General features: G+C 56.3%; 7 protein-coding genes across 7 annotated transcripts; 4 read left to right on the top strand and 3 right to left on the bottom strand.

The window, feature by feature from the left end:
- Positions 1 to 20: 20 nt before the first annotated feature.
- On the top strand, positions 21 to 1,274 carry SCHCODRAFT_02144432 (uncharacterized protein). The gene is made up of 5 exons (XM_050341920.1): positions 21 to 297; positions 351 to 796; positions 852 to 1,125; positions 1,176 to 1,226; position 1,274. The coding sequence occupies exons 1-3, from the start codon at positions 230 to 232 to the stop codon at positions 905 to 907; spliced, it is 570 nt and encodes a 189-aa protein (XP_050202052.1). The 5' UTR covers positions 21 to 229; the 3' UTR covers positions 908 to 1,125; positions 1,176 to 1,226; position 1,274.
- SCHCODRAFT_01112789 (uncharacterized protein) lies at positions 1,078 to 3,051 on the top strand (the record flags this gene model as incomplete). Its single annotated transcript, XM_003037546.3, has 11 exons — positions 1,078 to 1,125; positions 1,176 to 1,226; positions 1,274 to 1,374; positions 1,423 to 1,522; positions 1,571 to 1,699; positions 1,752 to 1,797; positions 1,847 to 1,943; positions 1,997 to 2,062; positions 2,117 to 2,342; positions 2,398 to 2,463; positions 2,525 to 3,051. 11 exons carry the CDS (start codon positions 1,078 to 1,080, stop codon positions 2,618 to 2,620), a joined length of 1,026 nt encoding a protein of 341 aa, XP_003037592.1. The 3' UTR covers positions 2,621 to 3,051.
- A 1,296-nt stretch (positions 3,052 to 4,347) lies between these two features.
- On the top strand, positions 4,348 to 7,104 carry SCHCODRAFT_02527869 (uncharacterized protein; the record flags this gene model as incomplete). The annotated part of the gene is made up of 5 exons (XM_003037548.2): positions 4,348 to 4,866; positions 4,918 to 5,073; positions 5,126 to 5,714; positions 5,777 to 5,958; positions 6,013 to 7,104. 5 exons carry the CDS (start codon positions 4,348 to 4,350, stop codon positions 6,889 to 6,891), a joined length of 2,325 nt encoding a protein of 774 aa, XP_003037594.1. The 3' UTR covers positions 6,892 to 7,104.
- A 475-nt stretch (positions 7,105 to 7,579) lies between these two features.
- SCHCODRAFT_02696238 (uncharacterized protein) lies at positions 7,580 to 8,341 on the bottom strand (the record flags this gene model as incomplete). Its single annotated transcript, XM_003038888.1, has 3 exons — positions 7,580 to 8,010; positions 8,091 to 8,265; positions 8,315 to 8,341. 3 exons carry the CDS (start codon positions 8,339 to 8,341, stop codon positions 7,580 to 7,582), a joined length of 633 nt encoding a protein of 210 aa, XP_003038934.1.
- Positions 8,342 to 10,167: 1,826 nt separating this feature from the next.
- SCHCODRAFT_02609676 (translation initiation factor eIF-3b) lies at positions 10,168 to 12,778 on the bottom strand. Its single transcript, XM_003038889.2, has 6 exons — positions 12,683 to 12,778; positions 12,450 to 12,635; positions 12,225 to 12,402; positions 12,059 to 12,175; positions 11,312 to 12,007; positions 10,168 to 11,264 (listed from the first exon to the last, which is right to left on the bottom strand). The coding sequence occupies exons 1-6, from the start codon at positions 12,742 to 12,744 to the stop codon at positions 10,311 to 10,313; spliced, it is 2,193 nt and encodes a 730-aa protein (XP_003038935.1). The 5' UTR covers positions 12,745 to 12,778; the 3' UTR covers positions 10,168 to 10,310.
- Positions 12,779 to 12,868: 90 nt separating this feature from the next.
- SCHCODRAFT_02609673 (glycosyltransferase family 59 protein) lies at positions 12,869 to 14,880 on the top strand. Its single transcript, XM_050344389.1, has 8 exons — positions 12,869 to 12,972; positions 13,023 to 13,111; positions 13,165 to 13,465; positions 13,524 to 13,665; positions 13,769 to 13,897; positions 13,966 to 14,170; positions 14,242 to 14,387; positions 14,470 to 14,880. Exons 1-8 carry the CDS (start codon positions 12,889 to 12,891, stop codon positions 14,784 to 14,786), a joined length of 1,413 nt encoding a protein of 470 aa, XP_050202051.1. The 5' UTR covers positions 12,869 to 12,888; the 3' UTR covers positions 14,787 to 14,880.
- Positions 14,881 to 14,989: 109 nt separating this feature from the next.
- On the bottom strand, positions 14,990 to 16,244 carry SCHCODRAFT_02743934 (uncharacterized protein). The gene is made up of 2 exons (XM_003038890.3): positions 15,658 to 16,244; positions 14,990 to 15,594 (listed from the first exon to the last, which is right to left on the bottom strand). The coding sequence occupies exons 1-2, from the start codon at positions 15,745 to 15,747 to the stop codon at positions 15,103 to 15,105; spliced, it is 582 nt and encodes a 193-aa protein (XP_003038936.1). The 5' UTR covers positions 15,748 to 16,244; the 3' UTR covers positions 14,990 to 15,102.
- Between the last annotated feature and the right edge of the window lie 266 nt (positions 16,245 to 16,510).

Raw genomic sequence — 16,510 nt, 5'->3', positions numbered from 1 at the left:
TCAAATTTCCCGGAACGGCAAATTCGGCCGGACACATACAAGCGTCAACACCTTTTGGCACAGACAGACAGGAACAGAATCAGACTGCAGTCTAAGGTCACTCAGGACGCAAGTTCGAACGCTGTCCTTCGTTCGAAACGTCTATCTTTCCCACTCATACAACAAACTTTGCCGCAGGGGAAGATTAGAGGCCAGCAGAGTCTGTTGATCTCCTTATTCACCCTTTCGTATGGCGTGCTGGATCTCTCAACCTCGTGTCCAGCGGAGTTGTGCTGATTCCCACCGTGTCGCATGTCGGTATGTACTTCCTGGATCTCTCACCTGCGAAGAGCTGGTGAACAGATCTCGAGGTGCATCAACTTCCTCGTCACGCGTATCGCGAAGGACCGCTGGCGACTTGAGCTGCATTGGAGGCTCCGACGCGGCCGCGACGTCCCGCTACTCACTCCGTCATCGCTCGCGCTCTGCGCGACCTCGCACTTGTGGAGATCTGAGGACCTCGATAGACTCTCTCCAGAATACACGCTACCGCGGCCGCCTGCTGCAGCGCGAGGTCTCGCGAGCCGCGACCATGGCCCGCCTTCCTTTTTAGATCAACGGTTGATCGGTACCCTGCTCAAAGCGAGGGATAAACCGGGATCAAGACCCACCACGCCACTGGGAAAGTCTGGCCTGCCTCTCACACGGCAACGTCCCCTATTGTACCTGGTTGGCACACACCCAAATTCAACAAACCAGGGCGTACCGCGGTCTATCGGAGTACTTTCCGCGTACCCTCTGCGCGTCCTGCACTCAGGTGGGCTTGCCAGCTGAGGTGAAGCTCACCCGTGTCCCCTAACGCGCAACAACAGGCAACATCTGGCATCCTCGCCAAGCAGCTCCGACATCATGCTGCGAACCGGTTTGAACTGCGTCGTCCGAAAAGATTCCGCCCGTCGCGCTTATTTGCCTCCGGAGCTAGCAAGTCAGGCCCATGTGTCATGCATTCGTTCCCCTCGATCGAGATCTGCACCTTCGGACTTCTTATAGCGGCCCACAGGGTTGATACGGAGGCTTCGCTCTCCGCCTATGTCGACCATGACACCCGAGGAACACCACGACGCCGTCTTCCTGCTTGGACCATGGGTGAGTCCGTCAGAGTCTTCGTCACCGACTTGACCTCATCGCGTCGAAAGCTGGTCGGGTGTTACCTGGAGATATTCTTCCAGGGTGTGCTGATGGCGCAGGTATGTGTTGCCCAATCGTCCAACGAACGCGTGCTCAGCATCTCCAGTTCACCAACTACTTCAACTGGTATTCCGACGATAAGTTGTCGTTGAGGCTAGTGGTCGGTGGACTGCTCTTCGGCACGGTCCTGAAGTCCGTGCAGTCATTGTGAGTTTCCCTTGCCGCGTCCTGACATCTACTCATCGCGCTCGACAGTGCTCTCATCTGGATACAGTTGATTGAGTACTTCACGGATCTTCCTGGCGCGATCTTGTTAAATTATACGTCTTGGTGGCAATCGGGCAATCCTCTTATGGTGCGTCTTCCTTGCTATGCGCGAAGACCTCGGACTCAACTCGCACAGGTGGCTTGCATCGGCTTCTACGTGCAGATGTACTTCGTATATCGCCTCTGGGTCATCTCCAAAAGCTGCTATGTTGTCATCCCGCTCTTCGCGATCTTCCTGTTCAGTCTGCTATCCATCGCCGTCGCGGTATGTGGTCGGCTTTTCCCCGGGTGAACGCAATCGCTTACATTTGGCGCAGACGTACTACATCGCCCAAGCGGTTAGCCCGCCCATCGCAATGTGGTGTAAGTTCATGGATATCTCGCTCTAGACCGCCTCTGACGCGCTCCCCAGTCGCTATGCACCTCTCGGCTACATTCGCCGGAGACTTGATTATGACTCTCACGACCGCCTACTTTCTCATACGCTCGAAGGCCAATGTCTTGCCGCAGTACGCTGTTTTGTTCTCTGTTCCGGTGGGGCCTTCTGATACGAACGTGGCAGAACCGTGGGCATGATCAACGCTCTCGTTCGCCTCACCTTCTCAACAGCGGCACCTGCGGCTGTTTGGTGCGTGCTTTACCTAAGTTGACGGGAGTTCCAGCTAACTGGCTCGCTCCGTAGCGCGATGTTCAACTTGATCTTCTCGCAAGTCTTTGATGGTCACGTCGCCCTCATCTCCTCGGCATTCAACCAGATCCTGCCCAAGTTGTACGCCATCAGCATGATGTGGACGCTCAATTCGCGACGGACCATCCGCGTCGCGCATAGCAGTGGGCCATTCAGTGGTAGCGGGAGTGAGCAGCTCTCCGGGACACGCGCACGAGCATATAGCGGCGCCCGCTCGAGGGTCAGTAAAGTATACGACGAAGAGCATTCAGCAAATTGAACGGATGTCCCTATAGGTGCAGGATCACGAGTTGACGAACATACAAGTGCACACGCATGTCGAGACCGTGCGCGCGATCGACGTGAGTGGATGTGGGGAGCGGGCTCGTCGGAGTTGGGCTGACCGTGCTTCTTTGCCCGCAGGTGATGCTCGACGGCGACGACTCGACGCGGTCGGCGGACCTCAAGGACGCCCACCACTCGCACGATGTCGACACCAAAAGGGAGTACGGCGTCTGATCACACACGGCGCCGCGATGCGCCTCGTCCAGACCTGGACGACCGACTGCGCCCTTCCTCCCGGTGGCCCCGGGCCCTGTGAATTTCTGTACGGCGTCCGCTCTGCAGCGCCTGTGTATATGTCACGGACACCTTCCTCCCACTCCCTAGAAACCGGGGCTCGCGACACGTTGACCCTTCGTCGACGCCCGCTCCTCATCCTTTCGTTCCCCTCGCGTCTTCGCTGAGCGGTTACATTTATTGGGCCACTTGTCGCAAATGTTGTATTACCTCCCCCCATACCACCCCGCCTGTATTACCCGGCTTCCACCGATTTATTTATCTGACCACGACCGCTTTTGTCTTCTTCCTCAGGATGTAAGCCTTTGGGTACCGTGCTGGACGATGTTATGCAAACCGCTAGGGAAAGCCTACATGGTTGAATAGGTGTGAACTTCTTGCGTCCCGCGCATGCATCGGTGGGTCGGCCGCAGCCTGTGACCCGCCCCGAAAGATAGCCGCATTCACACCGCAAAGGTCGCAGCTGGTCGAAGTTCCGTCGAAGATCGCCCATCCGCGAGGCGCATCTGTGATGGGGGCACATGCCGGTGGCCTCCCCGCAGGACGCACGCGCTAGCGCCAGATCTGAAGTGCCTTTCAGGCATCCCTCGAACGCGTGGCACCGCCGTCGAAGCACCATGCTTGCACGGTTCCTCGAGCCTCCGTGTCCCTTGTCCGGAGCGCGTTGGAGGGAAAGCGCGGCATGTTTCCCGAGTTGGGTGCGCGGGGGATCGACAGCCACGTGCCACGGCTGGTTCGACTTTGGCGGTAGCGCGCCGCTGATTGCCGAGGCATGTTGAACTTCGGCGGCTCGCTCAAACGGGTGCCGAACGCCGTCTTATCAGGCTTCATCGTGGCGCGGTGAGGGCCTGCGCGAGCGGTAGTTGCCATGGTGCTGCAATGAAGTGGTCAGTGTCATTGTGCGACACAAGTTCATGGCGGTGAGCTCGCGTTACCAAATCACCGGAAGATGTTTATCTTTATCTCGCTCGTGGGACTTTAGAAGGCCAATCATCCTTTCCAGAGCAAATCAGGTCTTGCTTGCCATGTTGATCAACCACCATCTCCCTGACCCCGAAGCTTATCGAACTGCCTATCTTGAAAAAGGACAATTTCGGGATCATTGAACTTTGAGGCCACAACGACAGAAGTTGAGGTCCTCGTGCGAGAGACAACGAAGAGACGCAGGTAAGGGATGAAATGCGAGATGTTGAGCATGCATGTCCAAGACTCAGAGGAAGAATGATAGGTAAAGTATTTGCGAGAGACAAGCTCTTCTGAAGGGACACGGCGCAAAATCCGTCGAAGTCGGGGATACCAATGTTTGGAGTGGCTCTTTTTCAAAGGCCTAAGGCTTCTTGGCCCGGAAGAATGTGCGAATAGAAAGACTTGGTGGCGAATGACGATGCGAGGCTCAGAGTTCAAAGTTCGCGTTGTCGTCATGTGCCATCAGTGATGCACGTGCTCGCAACCTCGTGGGCGTCATCAATTGTGGGCGTGGCCCTTGCGTGCGCTCTTGACCTTGTCTTCAACCGCCACCGACCAAAGCGACAGTGGGCCGCAGCGCGACGTCACTCAGAGGAAACTCAAGAACGCTCTGCGCTTGCTTCATCTTCCTAAACTCTGAAACGCTACCAATCTGCATATACAAGGGCAAGACAATCTGCGGCTCGAACACTCGACATACGATGATCGAACACACCAGCGCGTTCTCTTTTTCTGACTTCTATGAGAGAACTGTCGGCGAAGAAGGCTGGCAACGAGTCTCCGATGGAGACATGGAGCACCTAATGGACGCCCTGTTCGCTGAAAGGTTATTCGATCGCAGAAGCAGGCAGTGGAAGGCGCTCAGAAAGAAACCCTTCATTGAATACGCTGCAGATGGCATGGCAGATATCTCGCGTCGCCTAGCATCCGTCGCACCTACTGTCTGCAAAGCGCACTTTGCCACAGGCAAGCCGACCGCGGAGATTATCAAACTGCGTTCAGCGCATCGGATCTTTGGACAAGATGACACCCCACTGGCTTGTGCGGCTATCGTAAACTACCTCTCTGACCCTACGTATCAGCGCGAGGCTCGAGCTGGCTCTGCTTACAATCATACGCTATCGAGGGACCAGTCGGGTGGCTCGGACTTGATCTACTCGGCCGATGTGGCTGTACTCTGGCATCTCGAGAGCTTCCAAGATCGTGAATCTATCGAAGAGGTATATTCATATGCTATGGAACGACATTCACTTCGCTAATCCATCACATAGAACGAAATGAAGTCCGCGAACGCTGCACGGTACATGCTCTACAATGATGTCCGTCGCACGCACGTCTTCGCTGTCACGATGGAAGGCACTAGCGCGAGACTTTGGTGTCATTCGCGTTCGGGCTCTGTCGTCACATCACGCTTCGACATACACAAGGTGAGCGACCTTCTCAAGTTTGCCATGCAGGCTCACTCATAACTCGTTTCAGGACGCTCGAGAGCTCGTTCAATTCCTTCTCTTCTCCACCTTTGCCACCCCTAGTCAGCTTGGTTTCGATCCTACCGTCCGTCGCGTGGTAGACAGCTCAGGCAAGCTCCACTACCAGTTTGACGTCCTCTGCTGCGACGGCGCGATGCACACCTTTCAATCCGTGAAGATCGAGCACGATAGACTCGAGGCACCCCTGCATAGTCGTGCCACCAGCGTCTTCAAGGTCTTTGACATAGGTGCTGAGACTGACTCTTACAAGGCGCTTCGCGATTACTGGCCATCTGAGGACGACTTTGCATCGCAGGAATCAGTCATCCAACAGGAGGTCCTCGACGCTCTGAAGGCGAGACTACCAAAAGAGGAATATGAGAAGTTACGACCCCACTTCATGACGATACTCGCTGACGGCCCGGTGCATCGTCGCTCTGGTTCTCGTGGCGGCGAGTCTGAGCGCGAGACTGGGCTAGATGATTCTGCTGAACCTGAGCGCAAGCGCTGTCGGACCGTTTATGAGGAGCATTGTCAGGCTCTCTGGTATGTAGACGATCCCGCGGTGTTCTTCTTCGCGTTGGCGCAGGTCATGTACGGTTCGTATTCTCACGATGCATTACTGCCTAGTATCCTACGTGATTGCTGACAATGCTTTTAGTCCTGAACAATCTGCGCCGCGCGGGCTACGTATACCGCGATGTTAGCTCGGGAAATATCCTGGTGCAGACCCTTGCATCCGCAACGGACTCCGCGGCTCTTTCCGACTGCTACATAACGAAGGTCTCCGACCTCGAGTACGCTAAGGCCTACGACCAGCTGACTTTGGAAGAGCCCAGATTGGTGCGTCTTCGTATGAAGGTCTGACAATCATACGTTACTGATCAACAAGCGCAGGGAACGTGTCTTTTCATGGCGGTTGAGGTGCAGGCTCAAGCGCACCTATTCTGCGATCCGGACGACATGGACCTCGTGGCCAACGGATATTTCCACCACAACTTCCTCCACGACGTCGAGTCGGTCATCTGGATGGCGCTCTACTTCATTACTGGACGCTGCAGCCGCGAAGTCTACGAGACCTTGGAATGGTACGAATTGCGCGAACACATCAAGGAAGTCAAGACGTATGAGAAGCAAATCCTTCCCTTCGACTCTAACGGCAGTCACGTACGCGAGGAAGTCGTGACTGGGTTGCGTCAACGGCGAAAGCTGCTCTCGCATCTCAAGCGTCTATACGGAGACGATACGCCCTTGACGAAGATCGTCGATGCTCTGGACTGCCTCCGCGATACCTATCGCGCTGTCGAGAATGACCGGACGATCAACTGCGAGCATAGGACGGCGTGTACCAAAACAGACCCTCTCACACCGCGCTTGCCAGAATCTGTCTTCGAGAAGAACGCGCAGATCTACGAGACCCTTCGGGAAATCTTCGAGGACATCAGCCAATACTTCGTGGACACGAAGCACTCGCTCGTCAAGTTCTCTGATCTCGACTATCTGACTGGGAAGTTCCTCGTTCAGGATCGATACTCAAGCTCGACGGTTTTGAAGGGCGGAAAGGACGCAGCTGCGCCGAACGTTGAGGCGAATTCGGGGATGGACGGCGCGTCGGCGAAGGCGATAAAGAAACGGAAAAGGACAGACGCGAAAGAGGAAGGAACGAGCGCCAAGCGAATCCACGCGGACCCTTCGACCTTAATCACTGCAGGCTGTGCCAGCGCGTCGACGCGCAGCAGCAGGGTGACGGCGGTGCGCGGTAGTCGTAGTCGGTAAGGGCGGTGCAAACCCCGTGCGAGAACCCACACGACGATCGGCAAGGCTCGCAAGTCGGACGCTTCATGGAGCTTGAAGGATGGCGTCTTTAACGTCTCGGAATTCGAGCTTTGGAAGGAAGCGGGACGAAGGAAGGGGCAGCGCCGGCGCGCGAGTGTGATGAAGGTGGTGAACGTGTATTTTATTCAGAATAGAACAGCTTGAGACAACGATACGGGCGAAGGACAACATCAAAGAGACCTTATGAACTGTAAATGGGTATGAGGGCGAGCTCGACCGATCGAAAGTGTCACGCACTTTGATGTTTCCACATGTTCTTGTCCAGCAAGACCGCAATATAGAGCGACGAGGACACATATAAACCGAGAGAAAAAGAGGCGTGTATGTGATACGAAAAGCGAATGAGATGATAGAAGAGGCGTATGTGGAGGAAGGCACGAGCGTAGAGGCGGAACATCAATGTCGACTGTCCGTTGAGTGACTTGTGGCCCCAGCGACGAGTTATGCAAAGTGAAGGCGAAAGGCGAAGACAAATCAGGATTTACACGCCGCGAGCGGAAGCACGGATGGGCCAGCAAGGCGGTGAGGGTGGAAGTATGCGGCCAGTGGTAGAATACGAGAAGGCGGAGGCGGGTAGTAATGGCGATGACACAGGCCGTAGGGTCGTATGTCGGGGGGGGGGACGCCTTTACTTCCGCGAGCTCGACTTAGCCTGGGGGCTGCTCGACGCGCCCGACTCGCTGAGCAGGGGCGACTTCTCGTCCGCGAGCTTCTTCGGGCGAGCCTGTCGGGCGTCCTGCGCGCGACCGCCGTACCCAAGCTTTTCGGCCTCTCCGACCGGTGGTGGGGACTCTTCCTCCATTTTCTTGTCCGCCAAGAATCCCGGCGAGCTCTTGCCCTTCTCGCGCTTCGACGTCGTCCCAAACCGGCGGCGTATGTCCTGTACCACGCCCTGCACCTTGGGCATCACCGTCTCGACGACGTCGGCTATCTGCTTGCTGCTGCTGGGCTCCTCTGCGGGGGGCGCCGCGGCGCCGATGTGATGGGAGGGTAGAATGTCGTGGAAGCTAGACGAGGACTTGGTCGTCGGGCGGGAGAGTTGAGGGCGGTCCTGGCCGTCTATGTATTTGTAAGTTACGGTGTAAAAGAGGGCGCGGGTCGTCCTAGGCGTTCGACCCGCTGGAAAACTAGGTGCGCACCTTCTGCAAAAGCTCCTGGGCGCGACGACTCCAAGTCCGCCTTGGGAGTCATTGGACCGTATTCCTCGTCGGGATTGCTGACATACGCAACACCCTTGGAGTCGACGAAAGTATAGCGCTTGGTCTCGGTGTCGTAGGCGACGCGCTTGAAGCCCTCGGAGAGGCGGTAGGAGTCCTGTCCTGCTGGTCAATAAATTATTCATGAGCGTTAGAAGGCCACGCACCTCGTCGAACTGCGTCCAGCGGCCCATTGTACGGCAGTGAAATATATGGGACGGATGGGCAACGAGAAGGATGGGGACCCTGGCGATTTTTGAGCGGTTGGAATAGGGCGCCGTTCGAATAAAACCATATAGGACTTATAGTTCGAGATGTAGCACAGGTTCCGCCAAAGCCATGGCTTCCCATAAGGGCCGCCGTCGGCCGTTTCCACCTTCAAGAAAGGCAGGAGGCAGGAAAGATCCCGCGGCTATGGCGATGCGGGCCAAGTTCGCGCCTGGTACCTGGGTACCAGCATGCGGCGGCCAATGAAAAGTACGGAGGGGGCTGTTCCCAGTGACGGATGTTTTGTTGACTTTGTCGGAAGGGTCCACATCACGAGCGCCAAACAATGGCACACCCGGTGGAGTTTTCTGCCAGCGCCGCGTGGGAGGACAATTGGCTTGCGAGGCTGCATAATTCTGTGATTATCAGCTCTATTTGGCGACCTCTGAGCAATAAGTTGGATAGTCCAGCACAGAAAATACGAGCAGGAGCATTTCCGGCAACAAGAGATCCCCGGTCATAAACTGGACCGTGGACCCACCCGCGCACGCCTTCGAATCCCCTACATTCACTCGTGCCTCCCTTCGCGGCGGCCGCTCTCACCACAGCCCATCTAGAGTGTTAGTCGCGGGTGCTTCTTCGGGATTTTACGCATTTGCTGTACGCTACTAAGGTTCATGTACATGCTCCCGAATGCGTCCAAAGTTCGTCAACTGCTGTCTTCTTTGAGTAATGGGTAGAAGCCGTCAGCTAAAGAAGCACACAAAAGAGAAATTCTGGCTCAAGCTTGCGCCACTCGGTCCGTTGCGTTGCATGTCGTAGTCAGCCTCTCAAGCTGACGTGCTCGGAGGCTGCGCAGGTATCGTGTGCACCGTCTGGAAAGGAAATCGCCATAGCAAAAAGCAGTGCTGAGATCTCAACGTCAGCAAGGTAGAAGGCAGTCCTCCTGGTCTGGTCCAAGACTTGCGGTGTGACGAAAACGTGACGAGTTAATTTGGTGAGCATGGGAACCGGATCAATGCACGCGAGCAAATGTGATGATCGCCATCCCCTTTGTCTCTCCTCGCATCTCTGCTTCAACAGACGTACAATCCCTTTCACCTGTGAGGCATGGTAGTCGTCTTCTCAAGCATCACTCGTCTGACACCTCTGCGTCGATTACCAGCCTCAATATAAGTATCACGATGATGATCACTATCCCCAGAAGTGCCTAAAGGGATTAATCATCCGAACCGCCTCGGGGTCGAACCGGTCCTCACACAAGCAATCCCTCCTAGAGGACATGGCGGCAGCGGCGGTCATATACCCCTTCGCCGAACTTCGACAATAATCCCATCGGCGAGGGTGTGCCTCGTGTCGATTGAGTTTTAGCCGTAACTCCCGCCCGCTTCCCATACAACACAGCTCTCTTGTACCGGCGGCGCAAAAGAATGTCCGCCGAGAAATTGCCATCCGTGACTTGGCCGCAAGCTTGCCAGCCGCGAAGAGCCTTGGTAACGTCTATCCAACTCTCAAGGCTATGAGATGCGCGGGGCTTCCCCCATTGGGAGCCCCTTCTCACTCCGCCTCTTTCCCATAGATTGGGTGAGGATCATCACTGGCTTGACAACGGAAAAGGTTTGAATTACTTTGCGCAAAGGAATGAAAGTGATTGGGTCAAGCATTCTGACGGGACTCAAAAGTTCAACTGTGACTGTAACGCGAGACGACACGAGGTCCTGGTCATTGCTCAGACGCGACGGGATCTCCAGAGCGCCCCCAGCGGGATATACTGCGAGATCGAGACAATTCCTACTCACTTTTTTCGCTTCAGTACGAATTGGTTCTAGCCAATCCGGCGAGGGGCCTGCCAATATTTACAGCGGGGTGTTGAGTGCAAAGAATGCGCAACGCGTCCTTGGGCGATTCGAACCATGTTACAGCATAGGATACAACACCGAATCGTACAAGGACCGCTCACTCGATCACCTCTTCCGTCTGCTCGATGACCTCCTCGATCCACACCTCGATCTCCTCCTTCGCCTCCTCCTCCTTGCCCTCCTCCTTCGCGCCGAGCGCCTTCAGCTCCGCCTTGCACTGCTGCCGCCACGCGTTCCACTCGTCGACCAGCCGCCTGCGCTGCGCGATGAGCTCCGCCGACACGTTGCTGCGCGCCTCCGCGTCCTCCTGCTCGAACTGCGCGCTGTACTCGCGCAGGTTCCGGCGGATCTGCTTCTGCTGCTCGCGCGTGAGCAGCGTGCGCGGGCGCGGGCGCCAGATGAACTGCTTGAAGCGGTCGAGGATGTGCTTCTCGAGCTCCTGCCCGCGGAAGTCCCAGATCGCGTACCCGTTCTCGAGCGTGTGCGACCAGGCGGAGGCGCTCGTGGCGAGGTAGCGACCGCTGGGATCCCACTCGACGTCGGTGACGCCGTAGTGGTCGGCGGTGCCGAGCAGCTGGATGCCGGAGCCCCACTCGTTTGACGAACCCGCGGGGCGGTCCTCGTTGTTGAAGTCGAGGTCCCAGAACTCGAGCTCGGACTTGGTGGAGGAGCCGACGGTGGCAAGGACGACGTGGCGACCGCGCGGTGACCAGCGGATGGCGTTGCTGGTGCGGCCGGAGAGCGTCTTGAGCAGCTTGAAGTCATTCTTTGTGCGGTCGAGCTGGTAGAACGAGACGTCGGTCTTGATGGTGACACCCGGGCCCGGGTTGCCAAGGTTGGGGTCGGAGGTGGAGATGATGGCGAAGCGCTCGCCCTTCGGCTCCCAGGAGAAGTCAGTGACAGTGTCCTTGAGCTCGACGACCTCGACAGGGTAGTCCTTCTCGCGTACGCGGAAGATCTCGAGGTTGCAAAAGATCGACTTTTTGGTCTTCGTATGCCTATCGACCTTGACGCAAAGGAAGTCGCCCTGATTTTGCCAGTAAAGTTTACACTACAGAGCGTTAGTTCAGGCGATTAAGAAAATGGTATCACTCTTACCTCGGACACGTTAAACAAGTTCTTTTGCCGCAATATGGTCCGGCTCGGGAAGCTGATCAAAGTTACGCGTGCGGGCTGATTCTGCACTTCAGGCGTCCAGTACACGAGCATGTTGTCCCGTGCCTTCTTCGCGCCCGTCTTTCCACCCGACGCCGCCGCCTTCGCGTCCTTGTCCGCATCCTCCTTGTCCTTGTCACCCTGCGGACACCACTCGAAGTCGACGACACCCTCGATCTTCATGCTCTTCTTTCCGTGAAGACCCATACTCGGCAATTCGTAGACACTGATCATCTGCCCAGGTGTTACACGGCCGACGAACTTGTCGTCGGGACTCCACTTCAGAATCGGCCACGGCATCTGCTTCTTGCCAGCGGCATCGGCCTCGACGGAGGGGAAGGTGCGGAGGAGGTGGCCGGACTTGATGTCCCAGACGGCGATGTTGTTGCCCTCGTCGTCGGGCGAGAGGAACTGCGGGCCCTGAGGTGCGCCCTCGGGAATGGTGATCGGCTCGTTCGACCAGGTGACGAGGTAGTTTTCGCAAGGTGAGAAGTCGATGAGCTTGACGAGCGGGTGGGCGAAACGCTGCTGCGGCTTCCAAGAGTTGCCGCCCCACAACCGCACGCCGGGGCGATGAAGGGTGACGAGGAAGGTGCCGAGGGGGGACCAGGCAACGTAGAGGAAGGGTTCTTTAAACATCTAAGAGACGTTAGCATTGGAATAGCAACGCAAGAGGGCGAATGGAGGTACAGGCTTGTGCGCAATCTCGCATTGCTCCCGCTTGCCGTGCCAGTGAATTTCGACATCGTCGCCGCGGTTTGTCACGTATTGATCGCGTCCGTCAGCAAGCCAGGCGCGCAGGTGTTCCTAGGCATCCGATCAGCAAGCGCGTCGTTAACGAATGTTGTCTGCGCACTCTTGGTTGGTACTCCTCCGTCTTCGGCTCGACGTACGTCTCATCAAGGTTCGCGAAGCGCTCGATGTCGGTGAAGAGGTTGAGCTTGAAAGTATGCTTCGAATCGAATGCGTGGTTGTTCAGGATCGCGATGGCCATCGCGGCCTCCTCGGCGTTGCGGAACTCGATGAAGATGTAGCTGCAGACGATGAGAATGTGGTGGGGTAATGGGGGAGCGACACGCACCCTTTGCTCTTGCCCGCCTTGTCGTCCCATGGCATGAAGATGTTGTCGGCCTTAACGTGCACGCCCTTTTTACCAAAATCCTTGCATATCTTGGTCACTAGACGCTCCTTCTTGGAGGCGTCGATCACGGGGGCGCCATCGACGACGACGATGTTATCCAAGCCCTCGTCGTACTCGACCTGGTACCTGATGGATGGTCAGCACCAATTCAGCTCCACTGAGTTGCCACACACTTGGCCTCGATGTCCGAGTAATCGATGTCGTCGTCGTTTATATCTTTTGTAAGGCCTGGCATTTTGGGTACGGCGTCGGGAACAGTGTCGGGGAAGTGCAGGACGCGGTGATCTCAAACTTTTCCCGCCACGTGCTAGCCGTGTTCCACGTGGTCACACGCGCCACCGTGATTTACTGCTTGAAGTCGCGCTCATCGTCCGCAACGATGTCGGCGCTGTACGCGACGTTCTGCGCAGCGGCAGTCTCGGTGCTGAAGGAGGTCAACAAGCATGTTACGGAACCGTATATGGTGTGCCTCACAGCGATATGCGCACGAAGCTACGACTGACACTTGATCAGGACGAGCCATTCCACGTCCCGCAAGCGCAGGCGTATTGCGCGGGCAACTTTTCCCATTGGGACCCCAAGATTACGACTCCACCCGGACTGTGCGCACATCTCGTTTCCTTACAATGTCTCCTTCTTGATCAATCCTTCTTAGCTACGTCGTCAGCGTCATCCTCAAGCGCTTCTTCATTGTTAAATGTGCCCTCCCCACCCTCCGCCTTACCCCCTTGCTCGCACTTCTCATCCTCCCCCTAATCTTGACACGCTTTCTTGCGTACCAGAAGCGCGTCCATTCACCCTCGATCCTCTCCCCCTCCCCCGCGGCCGTCATCCTTGCGCTGCATCCCCTCGTCTTCTTCTATGGCTTCCTATATTACACGGACGTCCCGAGCTTGCTCGCTGTCGTCACCACAATTGTCCTCGCGCAAGAAGAAAGTCACTGGCTAGCTGCGTTGGTGCGTTCCTCGTCAGTTACTACACGCCACACCCACACCTGACTAGGCCGAATGATAGGCTGGCGCTATCAGCTGCACGTTTCGCCAGACGAACATTATTTGGGTACTGTACGCATACGCTGTAAGTCAAATCGCGTACCTGCGCTATCGACGCGACGGGGTACGGCTGCACGACCCGCTTGCAAGGAAAGCTACCTTCGGTGGGTGTGTTGTCCTCTAAGAGCACACTAGCATAGTAGACGTGTGATGTCTGCATTGCGACCTTTCGGCAGAGTCGAACTTATGTCTGACTTCATCCCTTAGGCGACATTCCTTGGAGCACATTCTCCCTCGCTTCACTACTGCCTGACATCTTACCTGCGTTCTTCCCTTACGCGTTGGTGCTCGCTGGATTCGGTGGCTTCTTGGTATGGAATGGAGGAATAGTGTTAGGTGAGCGGCCTTGTCTGCGTCTCTATGCATTGCGCTCAGTACACATGCTTACCCACCTCACCTCTCAGGCGACAAGTCAAATCACGTCCCAGCCTTCCATGTGCCCCAGCTGTACTACCTCATCTCTTGCGCGACCGCCTTCTCTTGGCCTGCCCTACTTCGAGTGCCCAATCTACCGAGCCGCGTCCTGCGCAAGATGTTTGGCGGCAAGCTGCGCACGACGTGCACAATCCTGCTCATCACCGCGATCTGCGTGACGATCAACCGGTATACGTGCGTGATGTTCTCGCCTCCCGCGACTGGTCGCGGCGTATCTCTTCGTTGCTGACGCTACACCTTCACAGCATCCACCACCCGTTCCTCCTCGCGGACAACCGGCACTACACGTTCTACCTGTGGAGACGCGTCATCCTCGTACATCCCGCTGTCAAGTACCTCTTAGCGCCGATATACATTGCATGCGGATGGGCATGGTGGGTGGCTGTTGGTGGTGAGTTTCATTATCCCTTTCTCCGCATTACCCTGGCTTGTGTATCCTTCGCATCGCGTCGCGAACTCACATTCCCCTCCAGCCTCCGACAACTCTCTTCTCCAGGTCCTCCTTATTCCACTTACCGCCGCGCCGACGCTGCTGCCAGCCCCGCTCCTGGAACCGAGATACTTTGTCGTGCCTCTGGTCCTCATGCGCGGGCTGTTGGAGGGTGACATGGACGAGGCATCCTCGGACGATGCGAAGGAGAAGGTGAAGAGCGTGCCGCACCCATCCGGCTTCCGACTATCGCCCAACGTCTCTCTCTCCCTCGAGTTTGCATGGTACGCAGTCATCAACGCGGTGACGCTATACGTGTTCGTGTACTGCCCGAGGGGAGAAACAAGGTTCATGTGGTAGCATGATCGCGATTGTGGTTTATAAGTACACCCCATATCTGACCGTGCATGTTACGCGAACACAAGAGGAAAATGTTTGATCTCAGTCAACGCTAGGCATAGCTCGGTTGCTGCTCAGACAACATGCGATGGCGCGACTTGCACGCCTTGACAGACATCCACGATCAAGAGTTGGTGGCAACAGGCCTTAGGGCCGGAAGCCGTCCAGGCCACATGCATCAACATCATTCTACCGAATCCTGCGTGAACCGACGGAACTCATACATTTGCTGCTTCATCGGAAGCATACATTCCAAAAGATACAAAAGATGAATTCACTAATATTCGAACTGATACAACCTCCACGCCTCTCTCTTCGGCATTACATCCTTCATCCACAGGGGCTCCTTCTCAAACAATCTCGTGAGCTCGTCAAGTTGCTCCTGCCACGGCTTATGCGCCATGAACCAGGTTGCGATCGTCGAGCATATCATAAGGAAAGTCACTTCTCGCTTCCCGTCAACACGATGCAATGAAAATTCGGTTTGCCACTCCGGTCCTGTCATGTCCCCGATGCCAGGCACGTCCTTCACGCCTTCAACGAAGACGTGCCGAATTCCTGGCCACCCAGTTTTGCAAGAGGCGTAGGCGGCGACGTGCTCGGGCCACATATCAGGGTAGCTTCCGAAACGCTCGCGACCTCCACGATAGCGATCCAGAAATTCCCCGATCTCGCGCGGGGTCATGGGATATCCGAAGTGCCAAACATCGGACGCCTCGGCTGCCTCAGGCGGTTCGGGAATATGCGCCAAACACCTGAGGCTTGCAGGCTACGATAGCCCGAATTAGTCTCCTGTTGTGATGCGACTGAAGGTCGACTCCGGTGTGCATACCTTGGCTACAGGTGTTCCAGCCCGCGAGCGCACATCTGAGGTTGCTTGTGGCTCTGCCTCATCGTCTTCGTCTCGATTGGCGTCGCTCATTGCTAGGCGTGTCGAAGAAAGAAAGTAAGACTCTTCAAAACTAGTCAGAAGCGAAGGACGAGTGATAGGTAGACAAGCGACGATGACCTCCCTTTATATATTCGACGAATTGTAACAGGTTGCGATGTCGCAGCTTTAGTCGCGCTGATCTGGTCTACTTCAGACTCCGAAAACATGCTGTGGCGCGCGGCAAATGTCAACTGTGGCCATGAAGTCTAGGAGTAGCCGCATGAGAGTCGGCTGTGAAGGGCGCGAATACCAGCAGGCTTGCTCATTGCAAGGGGTAGGTACCTGCTTCTGACTTGTCGCTGGAGTTTCTTTGAGTCGACGTGGTGTACCGGGGTCCTCGAATTCTCGATAAGATGGAGGCTCCTATGACTGTAGATACCTTGAGGAGAGAACAGGTAAAGAAGCAACCCTATGGCCAGCCCGTAGAGATTAAAAGAGAGCGAGAGGAGAACGAGTAGGGTGACGATGATACCTAGTTGAGGTCAAGAGTTCAACGTCGGCGTTGCATTGATTGCGGGCACGTGGAGGAGCACGTGGGGTGCCTTTGAGTTCGAACATGTCGCCGTCGGGCTTGTTCCCGGTCGATCAGCGCGACGGCAACGACAACGACGGCTGCGCCCGATTGTGTGGTCCCTTTTGGTGCTTCTTGCTCCCCTCTAGCCACTCCAAGCGCGTCTCCGCGCCACAGATCCTAACGCAAGGGGGACAGGTGCATTCCACCCGCGACCCACGAGTGTCCTGCGCTCGCATACCA

Source organism: Schizophyllum commune (genome assembly GCF_000143185.2).
Source record: "Schizophyllum commune H4-8 unplaced genomic scaffold SCHCOscaffold_2, whole genome shotgun sequence".
In the NCBI taxonomy this organism is placed as follows: domain Eukaryota; kingdom Fungi; phylum Basidiomycota; class Agaricomycetes; order Agaricales; family Schizophyllaceae; genus Schizophyllum; species Schizophyllum commune.
Note: the sequence above shows the minus strand (reverse complement) of the source record. Positions and strands in the feature narration are given on the sequence as shown.